Below are 17,779 nucleotides of genomic sequence, written 5' to 3' on the forward strand. Positions count from 1 at the left end.
GCCAAGGCTGCTGTCATCTGAAAATTCAGCTGGGGCTGAAGGATCTGTTTCTGAGGTCGCTCACGTACAGGCTGTCCCTGGAAGTCACCCGCCTTCGCCACGTGGGCCACTCTGTTGCGTAGCCTGAATGTCCTTACCACTTGGTACTTGGCATCCCCCAGGTGAGCAGCTGAAGAAAGAACAAGAGGGAAGAAGCAAAACCTTTTAAGACCTAACATCCTGGTGGGAACACAGTCACTTCTACCATGAAACATGGTCATTAGGAACAAGTCGTGAAGTCCAGTCTACATTACAGGAAGGGAAAATTAAGCTTCACTCCTTAAAGGACAACATATCCCGGATTTATGGACAGACAAGGAGTACATGGAAAATGTGTAGTATTTAAGGACTATGCATGCAAAAAACTTATGCATGGATTTCAAAAGATATTTATACTAATAGCTTTTTAAAAAAGATTATTTTATTTGAAAGGAAGAGACACATAGACAATGATTTTCCATCCACTGGTTCATTGCCTCCAATAGCCAGCGGTAGACCAAGTGAAAGCCAGAGGTTGAAACATAACATGGGTGTGTCACATGGGTCACATGGAACTTAGTACTTTTCCATTTGATGATTCACTACCCCCAAATGGCTGAAATGGCTGGGGCTGGGCCTGGTGGAAGCCAGCAGCTTGCAACTCCATCCTGGCATCCCACATGCGTGGCAGAGGCCCAAACACTCAGGCCATCTTGTATTTCCCAGGCATATTAGCAGGGAACTAGATCAGAAGCAGGGCAGCTGGGACTCAACACTGCACTCATAAGGGATGCTGGTAGCATGGACAGCTTAGCTGCATCACAACGCAGGTCTCTGACTGGACTTTTTTTTTTAATAGTGCATTCACAGAAGACACTTAGTATTCACATTTTGCTGGTCTGGATTTTCAGGTTTTTCTACAATGAATCCTTAGCCTACACATTCCCTGAGTGGGGAGAGTCCCGCCTCCATCATCTCCCAAAGGCCTGGCAAAGGAAGAAAGGAGACAGAAGGGAGAGAGCAGGCAGGAAGGATGGGTGGGAGAGAAAGGAGCTGTCTTTCTTGAGCTGCTCAGCAGACGCTTGAAAAACCCAGGATTGCTGGGAAGGGACTGTCTCTCCAAAGCTTCCTTCCACGCCTGCTGGTGCAAGAGCGTGAGTGAGCGTGAGCAGCAGGTGTTTCTGGAGGCTCAGGTGGTGCACACTCACTCTGGAAAGCCCTGCTCCTCCCCAGGTCGTGGCAGTTTCAGGCTCCTCCCTGGTGCACTTAAAAGGCAGAGGCAGCACTGCAGGGTCAGGCAGACATCACGGGCTCCTACCAGGAGGAAGGTGCATTCTGAGGTATCCTTTGGGGCACTAGCAGGACTGGGACTCCATCCTGGCCCTCTATCCACAATCCCATGCATGAGGGTTGGGTAGCTGCTCATTTGCCGGGAGGTCCAGCAGGCTGCTTGCTACCTAGGCTCCCACCAGCCCAGCCTCTGTCTTGCCACCTCTTCCCCCTACCCTAGAAATTTTCTGCCTTATGTTTCAGAATAGCGGAGTCAGCAGGTCTGGGAGCTCAAGATGGTCCTGAGTGGGGCGTTGTGCTTCCGGTGAGTGTCTGGACCTCTGAGTGGGTGATACCCTCTGGGTGAAGTGAGTTCTGGGTAGACCTGTTGTCCAGAGGGAAGGAACTACAATTGCCTAGAGCTGGGCTTTCCCAGGTAGAGCAGGTCACTGGGGCATTGTGGTCAGTGCCAGACTGTAGAGGACTGGGGCAGTACTCCTCATGAGGGTTCCCTGATGCTAGGTGATGACAAGTGAACTTCTGGGTGTAGCATAACAGCCTAGAGCATGCATAGTGAGAGTAGGTGCTCAGTTGCCCACTGCCCTCAGCCAGACCAATCTGTGCCACTACTTCCCTGTTGTCACCCCACCGGTGACAAACACTGGAACGGGTACATTGCTGTGCTCCACACTTCACAGCAGTGGAAGATTTTCAGTAGTAGCTGGGGAGTCAGACTTTAATCAGAAAGCCGTCTGGCTATTTTCTAATCCATTGTTTTAGTGTAGCCAGGGGGACACTCAGACCCAGTGAAGGTGAGTGACTTGTCTGTGGTCACCCAGCAGCAGTGGCAGCACAGCAAAAATGAGAACCCAGGCTCCAATGCCCAGTTCAGCATCTTTCCAGCACAGCACATGGAAGGGATTGATTAGAGTTGAAAATACAGACTCTGAGAGGAGACCGTGGGGTCATCTCACAGGGAGGGTGGAAGACAGTCTAGGAGACAGGGCTGTGCTATGACATCCAGGATAAGAAGAAGAGTAAAGGCCTGAGATTGGAGAGCAGCCTTCTGGAGCACCCACAGCTCCTCTCATAGTCCATTCTCTTCCTATGGTTTCAGAATGAAGGATTCTGCCTTGAAGGTGCTTTATCTTCATAACAACCAACTTCTGGCTGGAGGACTGCATGCAGGGAAGGTCATCAAAGGTTGGTGACAAAACGCCTTGGCTTGCTCAGGTCTTTCTACACTCTGGGGAGGCCTTGGAGCCACCGGGCAGTGCATCCAGGCCAAGCACAGTGGACAGAGCAGCGTAGAGCAGGCTGCCAGCAGATGGAGGACCCCAGCCTCCAGAGCCCTCAAAACTTCTATGCAGGGGTGGGACCCTTCCCAGGAAGAGTGATGTGCTGGTCCTTCGCCGGTTAGACTTGGGCCAGATGTTCCATTTCCCCGGGACTCAGGGTTGAAGAAAGAACTGAAGCAGGCCCTCCATCCGTCTACTGCCCGTGGGGTGGGGTGGGGCTGGGCTTCTGTCTCTCCACCTGGGGCCCTTGCTGAGGATCCTCACTGGCACAGAGTGGTGGCACCATCTGTCATCCCCCCCCCCCCCACACACACTATGAAAACTCCATAACAACACACTCTTGTCTGTCTGGAGTAAACTTAAGGCAAACATCCAAGTACATGTATGTGTGTGCAGGAGAATATGCCAGAGTAGGTTATGGCTATTCAGTGAATATGTGCAAAGCTGCAAGGGTGTATATGTGTGTGCCTGAGTAAGCACAGGCAGACACACAGGCATGTTATATGTGTGTGTGGACATGCATACATGTGTATGTGTGTAGGTTGTGGTTGTATGTATATGTGCAGTTATCTGTGAGTACATGTGTGTGCTTGTAATGTGTGCATACATGCATGTATGTATATGAGTGTGTGGGGGTGAGAGGGACTGAGCAGAAAAAAAAAGAGACTTTCAAAAAAAGGTTTATTTTATTTTTTGGCGAAAAGTAGAGTTTACACAGGAGACAGAAAGATCTTTCATCCATTGGCTCACTCTACAATGGCCGCAATTGCCAGAGCTGAGCTGATCCAAAGCCTGGAGTTTCTTCCCAGTCTCCCATATGGGTGCTCAAGCACTTGGGCCGTCCTCTGCTGCTCTCCAGGGCATAAACAGGGAGCTGGATGGGAAGTGGAGAATCCAGGACTTGAACTGGCACCTCTATGGGATGTCGGTGCTGTGGGCATAGGTTTAGTCTACTATGCCACAAACCTAGTCCTGTAATGAGACCTTTTTATGCTGTCAGAATCTCACAATAAAATTGTCCAGCAACCCTAATAGAAGGTTCATCAAGAGAAGTCTCAGGAATAAGGCCTAAATGCTAAGGGTTCTGAAATCTACTTTGGAATTTAGAGAAGACTTGAAGACTTGGCTCTGAGCCAGACTGGGAAGTGGGTCAATGTGCTTTTGTGCCTCAATGTCCTCTCTGGGCCAGCAGGTGGGAAACCAGCCCTCCCAGCATGCAGCAGCTGTTCAGTTGTCCCCTTATCTCCAGTCTGGGGCCAGAAGGTCTGACATCGATCCTGCCCCTTAGCGGCCAGAAAGTTGGGAAGGCAAAGGGAACAGAAATGCAATCAAGTTCCCTTGCCTCCTTTCTCTAGGAGAAGAAATCAGCGTTGTCCCCAATCGATCGCTGGATGCCCGGCTCTCCCCAGTTATCCTCGGTGTCCAGGGAGGAAGCAAGTGTCTGTCCTGTGGGATGGAACAGGAGCCAACTCTGAAACTAGAGGTGGGTGAGTCCTACCGTGGCATCCCCACCCACCAGAGGCTGGGTGCCCTGTGCTCTGGGGCTGGTCGGGACAGCCTGGGAGGGCTCTGTGGACTGTAGTTGTGACTGCTCCTGTTACTCCCTGTTCCAGCCTCTCACTCACCCTGCCTCTCTGCCTGCAGCCTGTGAACATCATGGAGCTCTACCTCGATGCCAAGGAGTCCAAGAGCTTCACCTTCTACCGGCGGGACATGGGGCTTACCTCCAGCTTTGAGTCAGCTGCTTATCCAGGCTGGTTCCTCTGCACTGTGCCTGAAGCAGACCAGCCTGTCAGGCTCGCCCAGATCCCTGATAATGCTGCCGGCGATGCCCCCATCATGGACTTCTACTTCCAGCAGTGTGACTAAGATAACCCTCCCTCCATAACCCCACCTCTGCCCACAACTCCTTGGGCAGGGCCAGCTGGAACAGGAGTGGGGCTGGAGGAGAGAAATGATGAGTGAGCCCCCTCTCTGTGCTCAGGCCCCCCACCTCTGACTTCCTAGCCTTGCTCTCATTTCCTGATCCTGAATGTGTGGGCAAGTTCTTCCAAGATTTGGGGCTCTGTACAGTTTTCTTGTCTGTTGAGTGGTGCTATTGATGTGGAAGGGTCTTTATGCTCAACAGCAACAGGCCCAATGCCCTTGAACCCCACTCGAGTCTCACAAGGCTTCCCACTCACCATATATAGCTCTGCTGTTCCACACCACACAGAGAGAGGGGGTCATGGGGTTACTGAGTCAGGGTCCACATCCTGTCCGCCTTCCCATTCATCCTACCAGCACCTGCTGCCTTCTCCATCATCCTCTAACGACAGGCAAGAAAGGGCAGTGGTGTCCAGGTAAATTCTGCAATTTAGAAGGTAGACGATGGACAGGTGCTAATGCCTGTGCTCATGGGCAAATGCTTATGACACAGTGAGATGAGTTATAACATAACGCATCTTATAACCTCATTTTAATATTTAAAAATGCCTGTGCATTTCTGATTGAAAAAATCTGAAAGATTTATGCCAGTTGTGGCAATATCCGGTTGGTGGCAAGATAGGTGACATTTCTCTTGTTCTTATTTATTCATATTTCCCTATTTTGGTACAACAAGGAGGGAGCCTTTATATAATGTTAAGAAATGTCATTAATCCGGCAATCAGAGCTCCATCATTGCTGAGTCATCTTTAAGCTGCTACTTTCCCGAAATGAGATGCAAATGAAATTGAGTTCTACTGTTCGGGCAGCAAGAGCAAGGAGCAGGAAAGAGATCTCCCACAAAACCCCCAAAGAGGAGAACGTGGTGGGCATGTATGAATGGACTCTCTTGGGTAGAGAATTTACAAGAAACCAAAGTCCTGTGCTTTAGCCTTGGAATGGTCACAGACTCTCAACTTCCAAGATTTGGAGTCCAGCCAGCAAGAGGGTTGTTGTGCTGCATGAATTATGCCTCCCTAGTCACGTTCTTCTCAGAACTTCATGCTGTGGCCTTATTTGGGAACATGATCTTTGGAGCTGCAATTCATTAAGCCTGAGTCGCACAGGAGTGGAGTGGACCTAAACTTCAGACGATGGATGTGCTTGGAAGAAGAGGAGACACAGAGAGGAAAAGATGTGACAACAGAGGCAGAGATGGTAGTGGTGCTGCCACAAGTTGAGAAGTACGAAGGATCGGAGCAGCCACCAGAAGCCAAGGAGGAGAGAAGGGAGGCTGCTCTCTTGGGGTCTTCAGAGAGGGCGTGGCCAGCTCGACCCTGGATTTTGGAGTCGTGGTCTCCTGAATTGTGAGAGAATAAATTTCTGTTGTGGTAAAGCCACCACGTCTGTGGTGATTGGCTCAGAAGTCCTGGGAAGGGAGCTTGGCTGTGGCTGACCCCTTTCTCCAGGTGCTCACCCCCCTGTAGGAAGTCCTGCCCACGCTGTACTAGTCGTCTCCGTGACCCAGGGAATATGGCAGAAGTGATGATCCACCACGTCCAAGGTTGAGTTACAAGACACTGGTTTCATGCCTCTTCCCTTCCCCTCTCCCTCCTTTCACCCCTCCTCCACCCTATTCTCTCGCTCCCTTGCTCCCTTGTTTCCTCTGGAAAGCCAGCTGTCATGTTGGGAAGAGCCCTGTAGTGAGACTGTGATACAAAGTGCGCCCCCTACTGGCAGCCTAATGGGTGAGCTTGCAGGGTTGGGAAATCCATCCTCCAGCCACGTCAGCTTTCAGGTTACAGCACCCAGTCGGCAGCCCTGACGGCAGCCTAATGAGGGGCTGTGGCAGAGAGAACTGTGAACTCAGCTGCCCCAGATTCCTGCCTCTCCTTGACTGTGAGAGAAGCGATGGTTGTTGCTTCAAGCTGCAAAGTTCTGGAGTAACCTGTTATGAAGCAATAGATAATTAACACCCAAGAAAAAAGAAAAGGAAATGCATTTATTTACTGTCATTGTAATTATCCCCAATATTTTTCCATACTCAAAATGAGCAACAGCTATTTTGTGGACCCAAATGTTCTGTTGTTTTTCTTTTTCCTTTTTTATTTGAAAGGCAGATTTACAGAGAGAAAAAAGAGAGACACAGAGAGAGAGACAATCTTCCATCTGCTGGTTCACTCTTCAAATGGCTGCAATGACCAGAGTTCAGCCAGGAGCTTCTCCTGAGTCTGCCGCTTAGGCTCAGGGGCTCAAAGACTCAGGGCATCCTCTATTGCCTTCCCAGGCCATTAGCAGGAAGTCAGATTGGAAGTGGAGCAGCCAGAACTTGAACCAGAGACCATTTAGGATACTGGCAGTGCAAGCTACCATGCCATGGCACTGATCCCCCAGAATATATTTTTAAAAAGCAAATCATACTTCTTGTGTTGAATTGTCTGCTTGTACAGCATTCAAATCTTCTCTGTCTTTGTACCAGGAACTGTCCCTAGTATGTCCATCTAAACCTTGAGGGACAGGAGAGCAGGCAGAGGAGAGACCCACATCTTAGTCCCCACAGTATTCTACCTGCACTTCCCTGGTTGAACCAGTCTAACAGGCTCAGAGCCGGCTGAAGGGCTAGCATGGAGGTGGCCAGGATAGAAGGAGCTTTCTCCATGGGCTTCAGTAGCACAAGCCCAGATGCTGGTGCTGAAGTCCTTGGGCAATGGGCATCCTCTTGGGTTTGCTGGGAACATGGGCTCCAGGTGCCATGCTGTATTTCTGCAGACCCAGGTCACATTCTTTGCCTGTATGCTGAGATACAGTCTCATGTTTCTTTCCCTATCCTTTCTATACAGAGAAATCTCTCATATTTCACTACCCTGTTAACATGACACATCCCCTTAAGAAGGCTTGGTTGAAAGAAGTCCTTAATTATCTGCTCTGTTTGTGCCACTGCAAGGTAGCAGGTTGCAGCACTTGGGCTGGGGAAGTATGTGACCCCTAGAATAACCTCAAGGCTAGGGCTGGCGTAACAGCTGGCAAGGAATGGAGCCATAGTAAGGATAAAATGTGCAAACTATTTCTCCGCCCTGGGACATTGTCTCCCTTTCCTCTACCAATGAAATTTGTAAGAGTGCAGTTCAAATTTCATCTCATTTTTGGAAGTTATTCCAGCTTGAGTAATTGCATCATTGTTTGTGGGATGACAAAATGGTAGCATTAGCTAGGATGAATTAACACTTGTGAGTCAACAGTAAGCCGGGAAGTATTAAGCAGTTTATTGTAATGTAAATCTAAAAAAAAATGTAATCTCAAAAGTTAAGAAAAAAGAAAAATGGAGAAGGAAGAAAGATGGGACGGAAGGAGAAAAATAATATCATGTTCTTAAAATTAAATCTACTATAAATCACATTGAATTCATTAAATGCTAGTTAGAAATTAAAAGTATATAGTAAATGGGGAACATGAAGAAGTACCTTTAGACTGTAGGGGCTGGCACCCTACAGCTTTAGATTGTTGAAATTTTGGTGTAAACCACTTGCCTGGGCCTATATTATAAAGGTGTGGTATCTGCTTTTTGTAAGGCTCATGCCAGTTGTAGGCACTAAGGAATAGGCAAAATCTGAAGGGAAGAAGCCAAGTACTAAGAGTCTTTAATCCAAAGAATCAACATGCAGGGGGCGCCCTTTGAGAAGTCAAAGATGTGCTGAATAGAATCTACTTCTCTGTAATTTCAGCAAGCACAAACAGAACTATAACGGTGGAAATTACATGAAGGCTGTTTCCTCCCACATGATCCCAATGTTTTAAAAGGTTTATTTCTTTGTTTATTGATTTGTTAGTTAATTTGAAAGGCAGAGAGAGAGAGGAGAGAGAGAGAATCTTCTGTCAATTGGATCACTTTCCAAATGGTTGCAACAAGGGAGGCTGGGCCACACAGAAGCCAGGAGCCTAGAACGCCATCTGCATATCTTACATGGGTGGATGGATGCATGGATGCATCTTCTGCTGCTTTTCCTTATGCATTAGTGGGGAGCCAGATCTAAGGCGGTGCAGCAGGGACTCAAACTAGTGCCCACATAGGATACTAATGTTGCAGGCAGCAGCTCAACCTACTGCACCACAATGTGGACACCATGAGTCCCAAATTTTAACCACATAAGTAGCAAAAGCACAATTCATGCTTATTCAAGAGGTTATGGGTCTCTAATCCTGCAAGTGTTGTGGAAGAGCCCAGCTAATCTACTTCTTCAGGATTCCATAGCATAAGTTGTCACATTTAGAAGGAGAGTATGATGCCATGTCTAAGGCCATTTCAAATTTTAGAATCTTTTGGTAACCAGAGTTTTTCTACCACTTTTATCTCCAAAATGCTCTTGGCCCACTGCTTCGAAAGTCTAGTCTTTTTAATTACCTTTTCAAGGGTTTAGCTTCCCCAGCCAGGCTGTAAAGCTACTTAACAACAGGGACTGTGTATTGTGTGTCTTTGCCACATGGCAGTATAAAGGCTTGGTAAACACTCATTGATTACCTGATAGAATACACCATGCTCTGACCCTTCCCACATTGGAGAGAGGGACTGAGAAAGCAATAATGTGACCCCATTTTTGGCCCATATTGTCTTGTTTCTCATCCTGTAAGCACCTCAGCCTTGCCATGACCCATTCTACTGCTTCGCCAAGCTCTCCATGGGATTTTGCAAAGAGTTCAAGAGGGGCAATTACAATAGGATTATTGGTCTGTATGGGACCATATGCCTAAGGTTTTTGTGTCCCTTGGGATGGATGAATGGAGGGACAAATGGCTGGACAGACAGATAAGTAGGTAGACAGATGGGTGGATGAGTGAATACTAGAGTGAGTTAATTAATGTCAATTAGAAACTTGAGTATGTTTTATCGCTGTCTTGCTTACACTCAATTTCCTTAGTAGCCCAGGGAATATTATCTTTACCCATCTAAGGCCATTGAATCTAAGGTCAGCGTCTTCTGCAGCTGGTTCAAAACATGCCCTGTCACATGGAACCTGTTGAAAAGCAGAGTCCGCTCCCATTTTTCCATTAGAATCACACTTACGATGCTGTCAGTCTCTGCTCTCACTCTGGCTGTCTGACTGTACTTCTGACTGTACTTCAGGCACCAAAGGTTTCTGTCTTTGGAGCTTTCAGACATACTCTCTTTTGTGTCTACCACCTCTACAAGACAAGGATGGAGCCTATGGGCACCAAAGACGTCTGACCTCCACACTGTTTATTTGGCTGCTAAACTACTAATAATACAGTCAATGACAGTAACTACAGAACAATTTGCCCAGTGCCTAGCCTCTGCCAAGGCATTACGGCTGACTCTCTCCCCCTTCAACAAACACTCATTAATGTCCCCACCTTTTTATTATCTCTACTGTGCTCAAGACATTGTGAAACGCAGAGCCCAGAGGCTCTTCTTCCTCCCCTTATAAGAGCCAATCACAGAGATTGCTGCTGACCTGATCCACCCTGAGCAGATGGTATAAACACAGTGCAGGTGCCTGGCAGAAGTCAGTTGGAGGTTCCAGGCATCAAGGTTCCAGGATCCAGGATCAGCAGGTCAGTGGTGGGTGGGAAATCTGATCTCTCATTCTATTTCCCTTCTGTCTGATTTCTGCTCTGTAACCCCCCATACATTCCTCTTGGCAAGCAAACTCTGTAGATGACAAGATATCCTCACCACAGAGCATGATGATATGCTAAATATATCTGGCAGCATATAAAGAAGAATTTGAAGAGAAGTTAAGTCAAGATTGTTAAATATTTAGAACTGCAGATATATTAGTAGTCTATTTTCTGTTACTATGAACAATACTAGAGGCTGGGTAATATAGAAAGGAATGTGGAGTTTTATCTATCTCACTGTCCTGGTAGCTGTAAATCTGAGATTGGGTGATTGTTGTGCCCAGCCTCTGATGAGGGCACTCTGAGCTACATCCCAATCTGGTGGATGATGTCAGGGTGAGAGTTTGTACAAGAAGGTGAGATCATTTAGCAAGAGAGGAAGTGAGTCCTTTTATAACAACACACCTGGGAAATAACCAGGTCCGGGACTGTACTAAAGCTTTCCAAGACCAGCATCCCAGTGACCTCACCACCTCCCACTAGGTCCCACCTCCTCAACACTGTCACCCTGGAGCCCAAGAATTCAGCACATGAACCTTCAGGAGGACAAATCACACCCAACCATAGCATAGATTGTAGAAAGTAATGTCGGAAGAAATTGTCTAAGCTGGTCATATTCATTCAGTACTTAGAGAAGCTTGGGAATTCCTTAGAGCTGTCCCCCTTGCCTGCTTCAGTAGGCAAAGTAGATGCTCGGGTGTCTCCATCACCCCTTGCTTTAGCACAAGCAGGTCCCCTTTATCCATTTAACATTCATTAGGTTCTATATAAAATTTCATTGTGAAAGTTAAAATAATTTGGAAAGCTACAGTTCACACCCATCCTCTCACTCCAATGAGGATAAGTTGAAGTTCTAGGGAGACAGCTAGAAGACAAATGGCTGCAGAGTTGTGTCTGGAACCCAGTCTTGACACTCAAAGTCTGTCATGTGCTTCCACATCCTTCTCACAGGTACCAATGTATGTCAGACAGGGTGATTGCAAGGAGCTTCAAGTGACCTACGAGCTGTGCCTTATGACTTTAAGACTGCTGATTTCTACAAGAGAAAAGTGTTTCAATATGTAATAATACATAATATAACAACATTTAGTAGGAGTTGAAGTAGAGTTGCAATAGTCAGGGTAAGATCCATTAAACACTGAGTCATAGACTCATGGATGGTCTGACCTAGAAAGAACCTTAATAACCACATAATCTAATCATGTGGATTTATAGGTGCTGAATCTGGATATTGGAGGTTAAGTGGCATGACCCTGAATACCTGAATTGATAATTAACTTGACAGAACTAGATGCTGAGTCCATATATACTGATAGGATGTCTAGTGATCTTAATGCTGAAAAATACGAATGGAAGACAATGAGGATGGATGGCTTCTGGAGAAAAATCAGAAGCAACTGAGTGTGCCCACAGAGTGTAAGATGCTATATTGCCTGCAGAGGTGGTGTGGTGTCCACAGAGAACTGAGATGCTATCATGCAGGTAAATCAGGGCCAGATTATTGCAAAATGGGTGGCCACTATAGATCCCAGAGCTGTGCAGGGACACAGTGAGAGAATCGCTGAGAATGCAAGCCCTCATACCTCACTTAAGTTGGGCTGCAAGGAAGGTAGAAAAGCCAAGAATACATACCATACAGTTGTGTTGTCAATAAAGAACACAGATTTCTGTTTTAAAGGGATAATCTACCGGGAGAGATTGATAACTTAGACACAAAACTAGGAGATGTAAGAGAGGTGATCTGTGATGTTCCTTAAGTTTTGAATTTTGCTGCTGAGAGGACTGTTCTAGCAAGGACTGAAATGAAATTGGGTGAGATCCTTGGATTGGGAGGAGAAGATAACTCACTCAACCTTAGATACATTACACTGTGCATTGGCAGAATGTACTAAGAGGAATGTCTTGCAGACTGCTGGAGACAGCAGGAAGTTCAGTCTGGATTTGGAAGGCATTAGATAAAGATGGTCATTGCAACTAGAGAAATTCATGGATTGCAACCCTATGGGATATGAGATTGCAGTGCTTAGAACTTTGTTTTTTAAACCTCAGCCTTAGGGACAACCCCGAGAAGGAAGAGTAATCTTCAGTGGGCCTAAAAAAGGACAGAAGGAGAAGAGAGGAGGGAACCAGCCAACATCAAGGTTTCCAGGAGACAGCGACCAAATATCCAAGGAAACAACAGTCTTTAGGGTTGGCTCCATGGAAGATGATCTTGGAAAGAGCAGATCTCACATAGCTAACTAATGCGTAGGAACATGAGGAAAGAATAGGACAGGTGCAATGTATAAAAGAACATGGAGAAAGCCCAGGGCTATTAGGCAGTGTTGTTTCATGCTGGGCTGATAAATTTAGGTCTCTCCGATAGCCAGACTGCGACTGTGGAGAACCAAGAGGAGGAAATGAGGGATACAGGCCACTATCCAATAAGAAAAGGAAAGCTTCTGGATGAGCTGTGTGGGGGCAGAGGAGAGCCTCAGGATCCCTGCCTGTCTGGTGGATCAGCACAAGGGTGTGTTGACAGGCTCTCTGTAGTAGTGCATGCCAAGCCATTCCAGATGCCCAGGAGGGCTGCAGGAGACCCTGCCTGCTCCCACTAAAACTAGAAACTCCCCTCAGTAGTGCTGCTCTGCCTCTGCTCTGGCCTTGGGGACGTTCACCTTCTCATGGGCAGGATTGGAGTGTGCGGTAGGCTGCAAAGTGGAACTGGATTCACTCTCAAATGTCTGTCCCCATGTCCACCTACCCTCATCCTCTAACCACCTTTCTTCCCTTCAGGCACCAGCAGACGTCCTGCCACTATGTGCTCCCTGCCCATGGCAAGATACTACATGTAAGTCCTGCTGTGTCTCTACCACTGTCCCAGGCAGGGGTCTGGGGTTCTGTACAGAAGGGAAGTGATGCTGGGTCGGAGCCCGCATGGTTCACCTCAGCAATCTCAAGAGTCCCAGGGTGAAGCTTCCTCTTCAGCACAATGACAAGAGCCCTGCTTCCCGAGAATCCCCCCAAATGCCAGCTGCCATTAGAAGCCACCAGGAGACATCACTAACACCATTCTATAGATCTTGGAACTGAGACTGAAGGCAGTTAAACGGCTTCCCCCATGGGCCACATCTGCCAGAGAGCTGAACCCAAATCAGACTCTACATCCTCTTGGAAGGGTCAGGCACAATTCTGAAGCTGGGGAACAGCGATGGTGACCCCAGCAGCACTAACTCCCAGCCTGGTCTCCACTCCAGTCTGCATTTTGCTTTATTCCAGATTAGAATCCTGTTGTTCTAGTTGACTGCTTCATTGCCTGTGAACTTGAATCAGCTCCTTCAAGCCCTCTGGGACATGAGATGATAAGAAATACAAAACACAATTCACCTGAGTGAGATGTTTCTTAACATCTCCTGTGGGCTTGGACTACTGTTCTATTCCAGGCCTCCTGGAGGTGACAGCCTAGTTAGAAAGGCCGGGTGCACCTGCAGAAACCATGCCAACAGCATCAGATGTCGGCATGTTGGGGCACTTAGCTGTGGTTCTGGTTAACACCTAGTTGCCAAACTTTATAGCAGCTGTCCATTTCAGGATCTTCTCAGACTCTTTGATGGTTCAGATGAAGCTGCTGTAAACACCTGTAGCCATTAGCTGAAAGGGATCTTAACCCACTGGTGTGGAAAGAGAAGTGTCTCCTGGAAGTGGTGGCCTTGAGGCCCTGAGATCAGATGAGCATCCTGGACACCAGCTGGGCCAGGGAACTAACAGCCTGCTCAGCACTGATGCTCTAACTGCTCACAGCGGTTTCTCCCCAGCTGCCCTCCCTGGCATGCACTTGACCTCCTGGGCTGCATGAGAGCACATGTTTGCACGCTGCCTCAGTCTCCATGGATCACCCACACTTGGTTCGCCCAGAACACACCATACCCTGCCCAGAGTGAGTGGGAGCCAGTCTATCATGGAGGATCTTTTTTTCTTTCTATTTTGTGAATTTTCTGTAAAAATTATTTAAAATATCTGAAATGCAAATCACTATGACTTATTCCATTAGCACCTTTATGGGAGAGAATAAACACCTATGAGAAACTGGAGCAGGTTTGGAAAATCTGGGCTTAAGTTTACCAGGAAAGGTGTCAAGGAAGCAGAGCGCTTTCTTTACACCTCTATGAGTAAGCATTGGTTCCCTCACTCTGACAGTTTCTCCTGGTGAGGAAGGTAGAAAGCGCTGCCTCTGAAGAGACGGGGCCCAGGGGCTTTCCCTTGCCTGAAAACTGACAGACTGGATGGGGGTGGGAGGGCAGAGCCATGAACTGTGCTGTCCTGTTCCAGAATCAAAGACACAGACCAGAAGGTTCTGTACACAAGAGATGGCCAGCTCCTGGTGGGAGATCCTGATGCAGACAACTGCACTGCAGGTGAGCTGCCAACAGATCCCCCTCTACATCTGCCACAGGCCTGCCTTCTTGCCTTCCCTCCCACAGCCAGAGGGCCAGTGCAGAGGCTGCATGCAGTGACAAGCAGCTGTGCCCTCTTCCAGTTAGTGGACATGGCCCCGACCGAGTCCAGGCTTGCCCTGCAGCCTGCACTGGGGATACCCAGGTCTAGTTTCTCTGCTCAGTGAGACCTGTGAGGCGCCATGCGTTCATCTCCTGGCTCTCTTCTCTTCCCTCATCCCAGAGAAGATCTGCATACTTCCCAACCGAGGCCTGGACCGCACCAAGGTCCCCATCTTCCTGGGGACCCAGGGAGGGAGTCGCTGCCTGGCATGTGTAGAAACAGAAGCCGGGCCTTCACTGCAGCTAGAGGTAAGAGACTCCTCATCCAGGGCAAAGGGGATACTGCAGACCTGGCCTGAGCCCATGTACATCCATCTGTGGGTTCCCAGACAGCTCCCCATGGATCCCAAGACCCTTGTCCCTGGGTCTGCAGAAAGTAGCTCCCTGGGAAAAGCACCTCCCTGGTATCTTTCTTTGGCCATGCCCTCCCAAGCCCCTCTCTCCCACCAACCACCCCCTCCCCCCGCCCCAGGCCTCCTGGCTATAGTCTTCCTTAGTTCCATTGTTCACTCTGCAGGACGTGAACATTGAGGACCTGTACAAGGGTGGCGAAGAAGCCACACGCTTCACCTTCTTCCAGAGCAGCTTGGGCTCTGCCTTCAGGCTTGAGGCTGCTGCCTGGCCTGGCTGGTTCCTCTGTGGCCCAGCCGAGCCCCAGCAACCAGTAGGGCTCAGCAAGGAAAGTGAGCATGCAGGACGCACCGAGTTCTACTTTGAGCAGAGTCGGTAGGACGACAGGGAGTCTGCTGCTCCCAAACCAGCTCATCCCACTTGGAGTCTGTGGGAGGCAGAATGATGGTGCTTCCCCAAAGGTGTCCACATCTTAATCCCCAGAACCTAAGCATTTGTTCTTGAACACAGCAAATAGGACTTGGCAAATGTGATTAAAGATCCTAGGTTCTCCAGGTGAGACCCATGGTGACAGTGAGGAAGGAGGGTGGGATGAGAGAGAGGTTGGAAGATGCTGTGCTGCTAATGCTGCTGGTGGAGAGATGAGCCAGGGCCAGCAGGTGGTTTCTGGAAAAGGCAATGGGGTGGATCCTCCAGGATGGCAAACTAATAAACCTGTGCTGTTTGAAGTCACTGTGTTAGTGGTTTGTTTGTTTTTTACAGCAGTGTTAGGTCATTACTCCAGGACCTCAGTCGGCCCTGTGTGCACTGGTTAATGCAAGGGATAAGCTGCATTAGTGTTCTGCTTGGAAAGCTTCCCTTCCCACTGCTCCTCTGGGACATGCAGAGCTGAAGGTCACGGTGGAATCTGCCAGTAGAGGCAACCTGTTCCATCTGAGAATGTCAACATGAACTTGGCTGAGGGCATGCCGTGGGAACTGGGACTCATCCTCAGAGCCTCAATCATTCTCCATTTCCTAGGGAATCTGTGACCAGTCTCAAGCCATGGGATTGGAACCCAGAGACAGGACCAGCTGCTGGTACTGCTCTACTCATGTATACTCCCTCAGCACACACCTAACACATTCTGAGTTTTTATCGTGGGCAGAACCTGAGATCAATGTCTCTATCCTCCAAACGACTATAAAAGGCAACTCTTCTTACCTCCACTGGACAGATGAGGAGAGGCAGTCAAGAGAAGTGAAATTACTAGACTGTAACTATTGGGGTTCAAGATCAGACCTGGTGTATCTTACCATGACCCAAGGCATTATACAGATCTTTATTTCCCTGCAGGAACTGGAGACAGACCGGTGAACAAAATCAGACTTCCTTCCTGGGAGTTGGGTATGAGAAACACTAAACAAGAAAAAAAAAGACAATTTACATGATCAAAAGAGAGAGCAGTGGTGTTCAATGGGAACATGGAGCTCCCTTTGTAGAAGTTTTATTGAGGAGGTGACGCTGAAGATGAAGGACTGGCAGGAACTGGGACTTGGAATGATCCAGGCAGAGGAACAGGTAACCATCCTGAGATAGAAAGGGGCTGGTATATTCAGGTGAAAGCAGACAGTCATGGGGGGCAGGGGTGGCTGGGTGCTTGGAGGCAAAGGAGGGGAGGAACTGAGCGAGATCAGCAGCCAGGAGTCCTGGGGGACCCTGAAAGTAAAGCAAGGACTTCAGTGTATTTCAGTGTGGATGGGAAAGTATGGGAAGACTTGGCTGAGAAAGACTTGGTGCTTCACAGCTCTGCCACATTTAGGTTCTTTCCCAAGCTGTCCCTCCCCAGCCTGCCTGTGACCCTAAGTCGCCTTATCACCTGACATGATAATGTGTGCTCTGTGCTTTGGGAGGCAGATTCTGCCTTTGCATCGGTGCTGGCCAGAACACTGCTGAGGCATAGGGAGGCAATGAATTAGTGCAGAATCCTCAGTCAACCAGCAGCAAGTTCACCACATCACATGAGGAGGGCTGGGATAGCAAGTGGACCAGATGTGTGGCAGCATGGTGGTGGAGCAGGCAGGGATGAACCTGGCAAGGATTCAGCAAGGAAAGCACATTGAATCTGGGCCTTGGAGAAGTTTTCCAGGTGGCGAACACAGAGATGGGCATTGCAAGCAGAAAGCACCACCTGGGAATGTGTGCTGGGGTGTGGTGACTCATCAGTGAGGCTGGCACCCAGGGCCTGTGGCTGCACAGCTGATGTGCATACAGATGGGGGAAAGGGTGGGGTCTGAATGCCTTGTGAGGGAGTTTAGATTTCATCCGGAGGAATCACCGCGAGGAGTGCAGTCAAGCAGGGCGGGGGATTTGAAGCCTGCACCCCTGAAATCAATGTTGGCCTGACTTCAAAGCTGCTAAGGCCTTGGCTCATCAAGCATCTTCCTCCTCCTCCTTTCCTTTTCCTCCTCCTCTTCTCCCTTGCTTTCTCTCCTAACCTGCCCTGGGGTCAGCTTCAGTGCTCTAGTTGGACTATCCGTCTGACCCATGCTTTGTCACTGTGGCAGGCTATCTCCTTGGCTCACTTGCTCCAAGATAAACTTAGGCCTGTTGAAGTTGTAAAGGATGTCTTTGATCAGGCTGTGAGTCATGAGCTCATAAACCATTCAGGGCTCCACTGGGCAGGGAGAGAGAGGGATGTGAGGAAGACTTCTGGAGGATGCCTGGGAAACAATACAAAGAAAATGCCTATTTAAAAAAAAATAAACACTTAGTGCCATTTTATTTGAA

General features: G+C 48.5%; 2 protein-coding genes across 3 annotated transcripts; both read left to right on the plus strand.

The window, feature by feature from the left end:
• Positions 1-1,557: 1,557 nt before the first annotated feature.
• IL36RN (interleukin 36 receptor antagonist) lies at positions 1,558-5,965 on the plus strand. Of its 2 annotated transcripts, XM_004590742.2 has the most exons (4): positions 1,558-1,612; positions 2,405-2,490; positions 3,941-4,068; positions 4,230-5,965. In XM_004590742.2, exons 1-4 carry the CDS (start codon positions 1,584-1,586, stop codon positions 4,452-4,454), a joined length of 468 nt encoding a protein of 155 aa, XP_004590799.1. In that variant the 5' UTR covers positions 1,558-1,583; the 3' UTR covers positions 4,455-5,965. The 2 variants fall into 2 exon arrangements, with proteins under 2 accessions (XP_004590799.1, XP_058523379.1); XM_058667396.1 differs by lacking the exons at positions 1,558-1,612; positions 2,405-2,490 and adding an exon at positions 3,647-3,848.
• Positions 5,966-9,809: 3,844 nt separating this feature from the next.
• Positions 9,810-15,714, plus strand: IL1F10 (interleukin 1 family member 10). The gene is made up of 5 exons (XM_004590741.2): positions 9,810-10,058; positions 12,900-12,954; positions 14,433-14,518; positions 14,781-14,908; positions 15,177-15,714. The coding sequence occupies exons 2-5, from the start codon at positions 12,923-12,925 to the stop codon at positions 15,387-15,389; spliced, it is 459 nt and encodes a 152-aa protein (XP_004590798.1). The 5' UTR covers positions 9,810-10,058; positions 12,900-12,922; the 3' UTR covers positions 15,390-15,714.
• Positions 15,715-17,779: the final 2,065 nt, after the last annotated feature.

The sequence above is a fragment of the Ochotona princeps genome, chromosome 8 (genome assembly GCF_030435755.1).
Source record: "Ochotona princeps isolate mOchPri1 chromosome 8, mOchPri1.hap1, whole genome shotgun sequence".
Lineage (NCBI taxonomy): Eukaryota > Metazoa > Chordata > Mammalia > Lagomorpha > Ochotonidae > Ochotona > Ochotona princeps.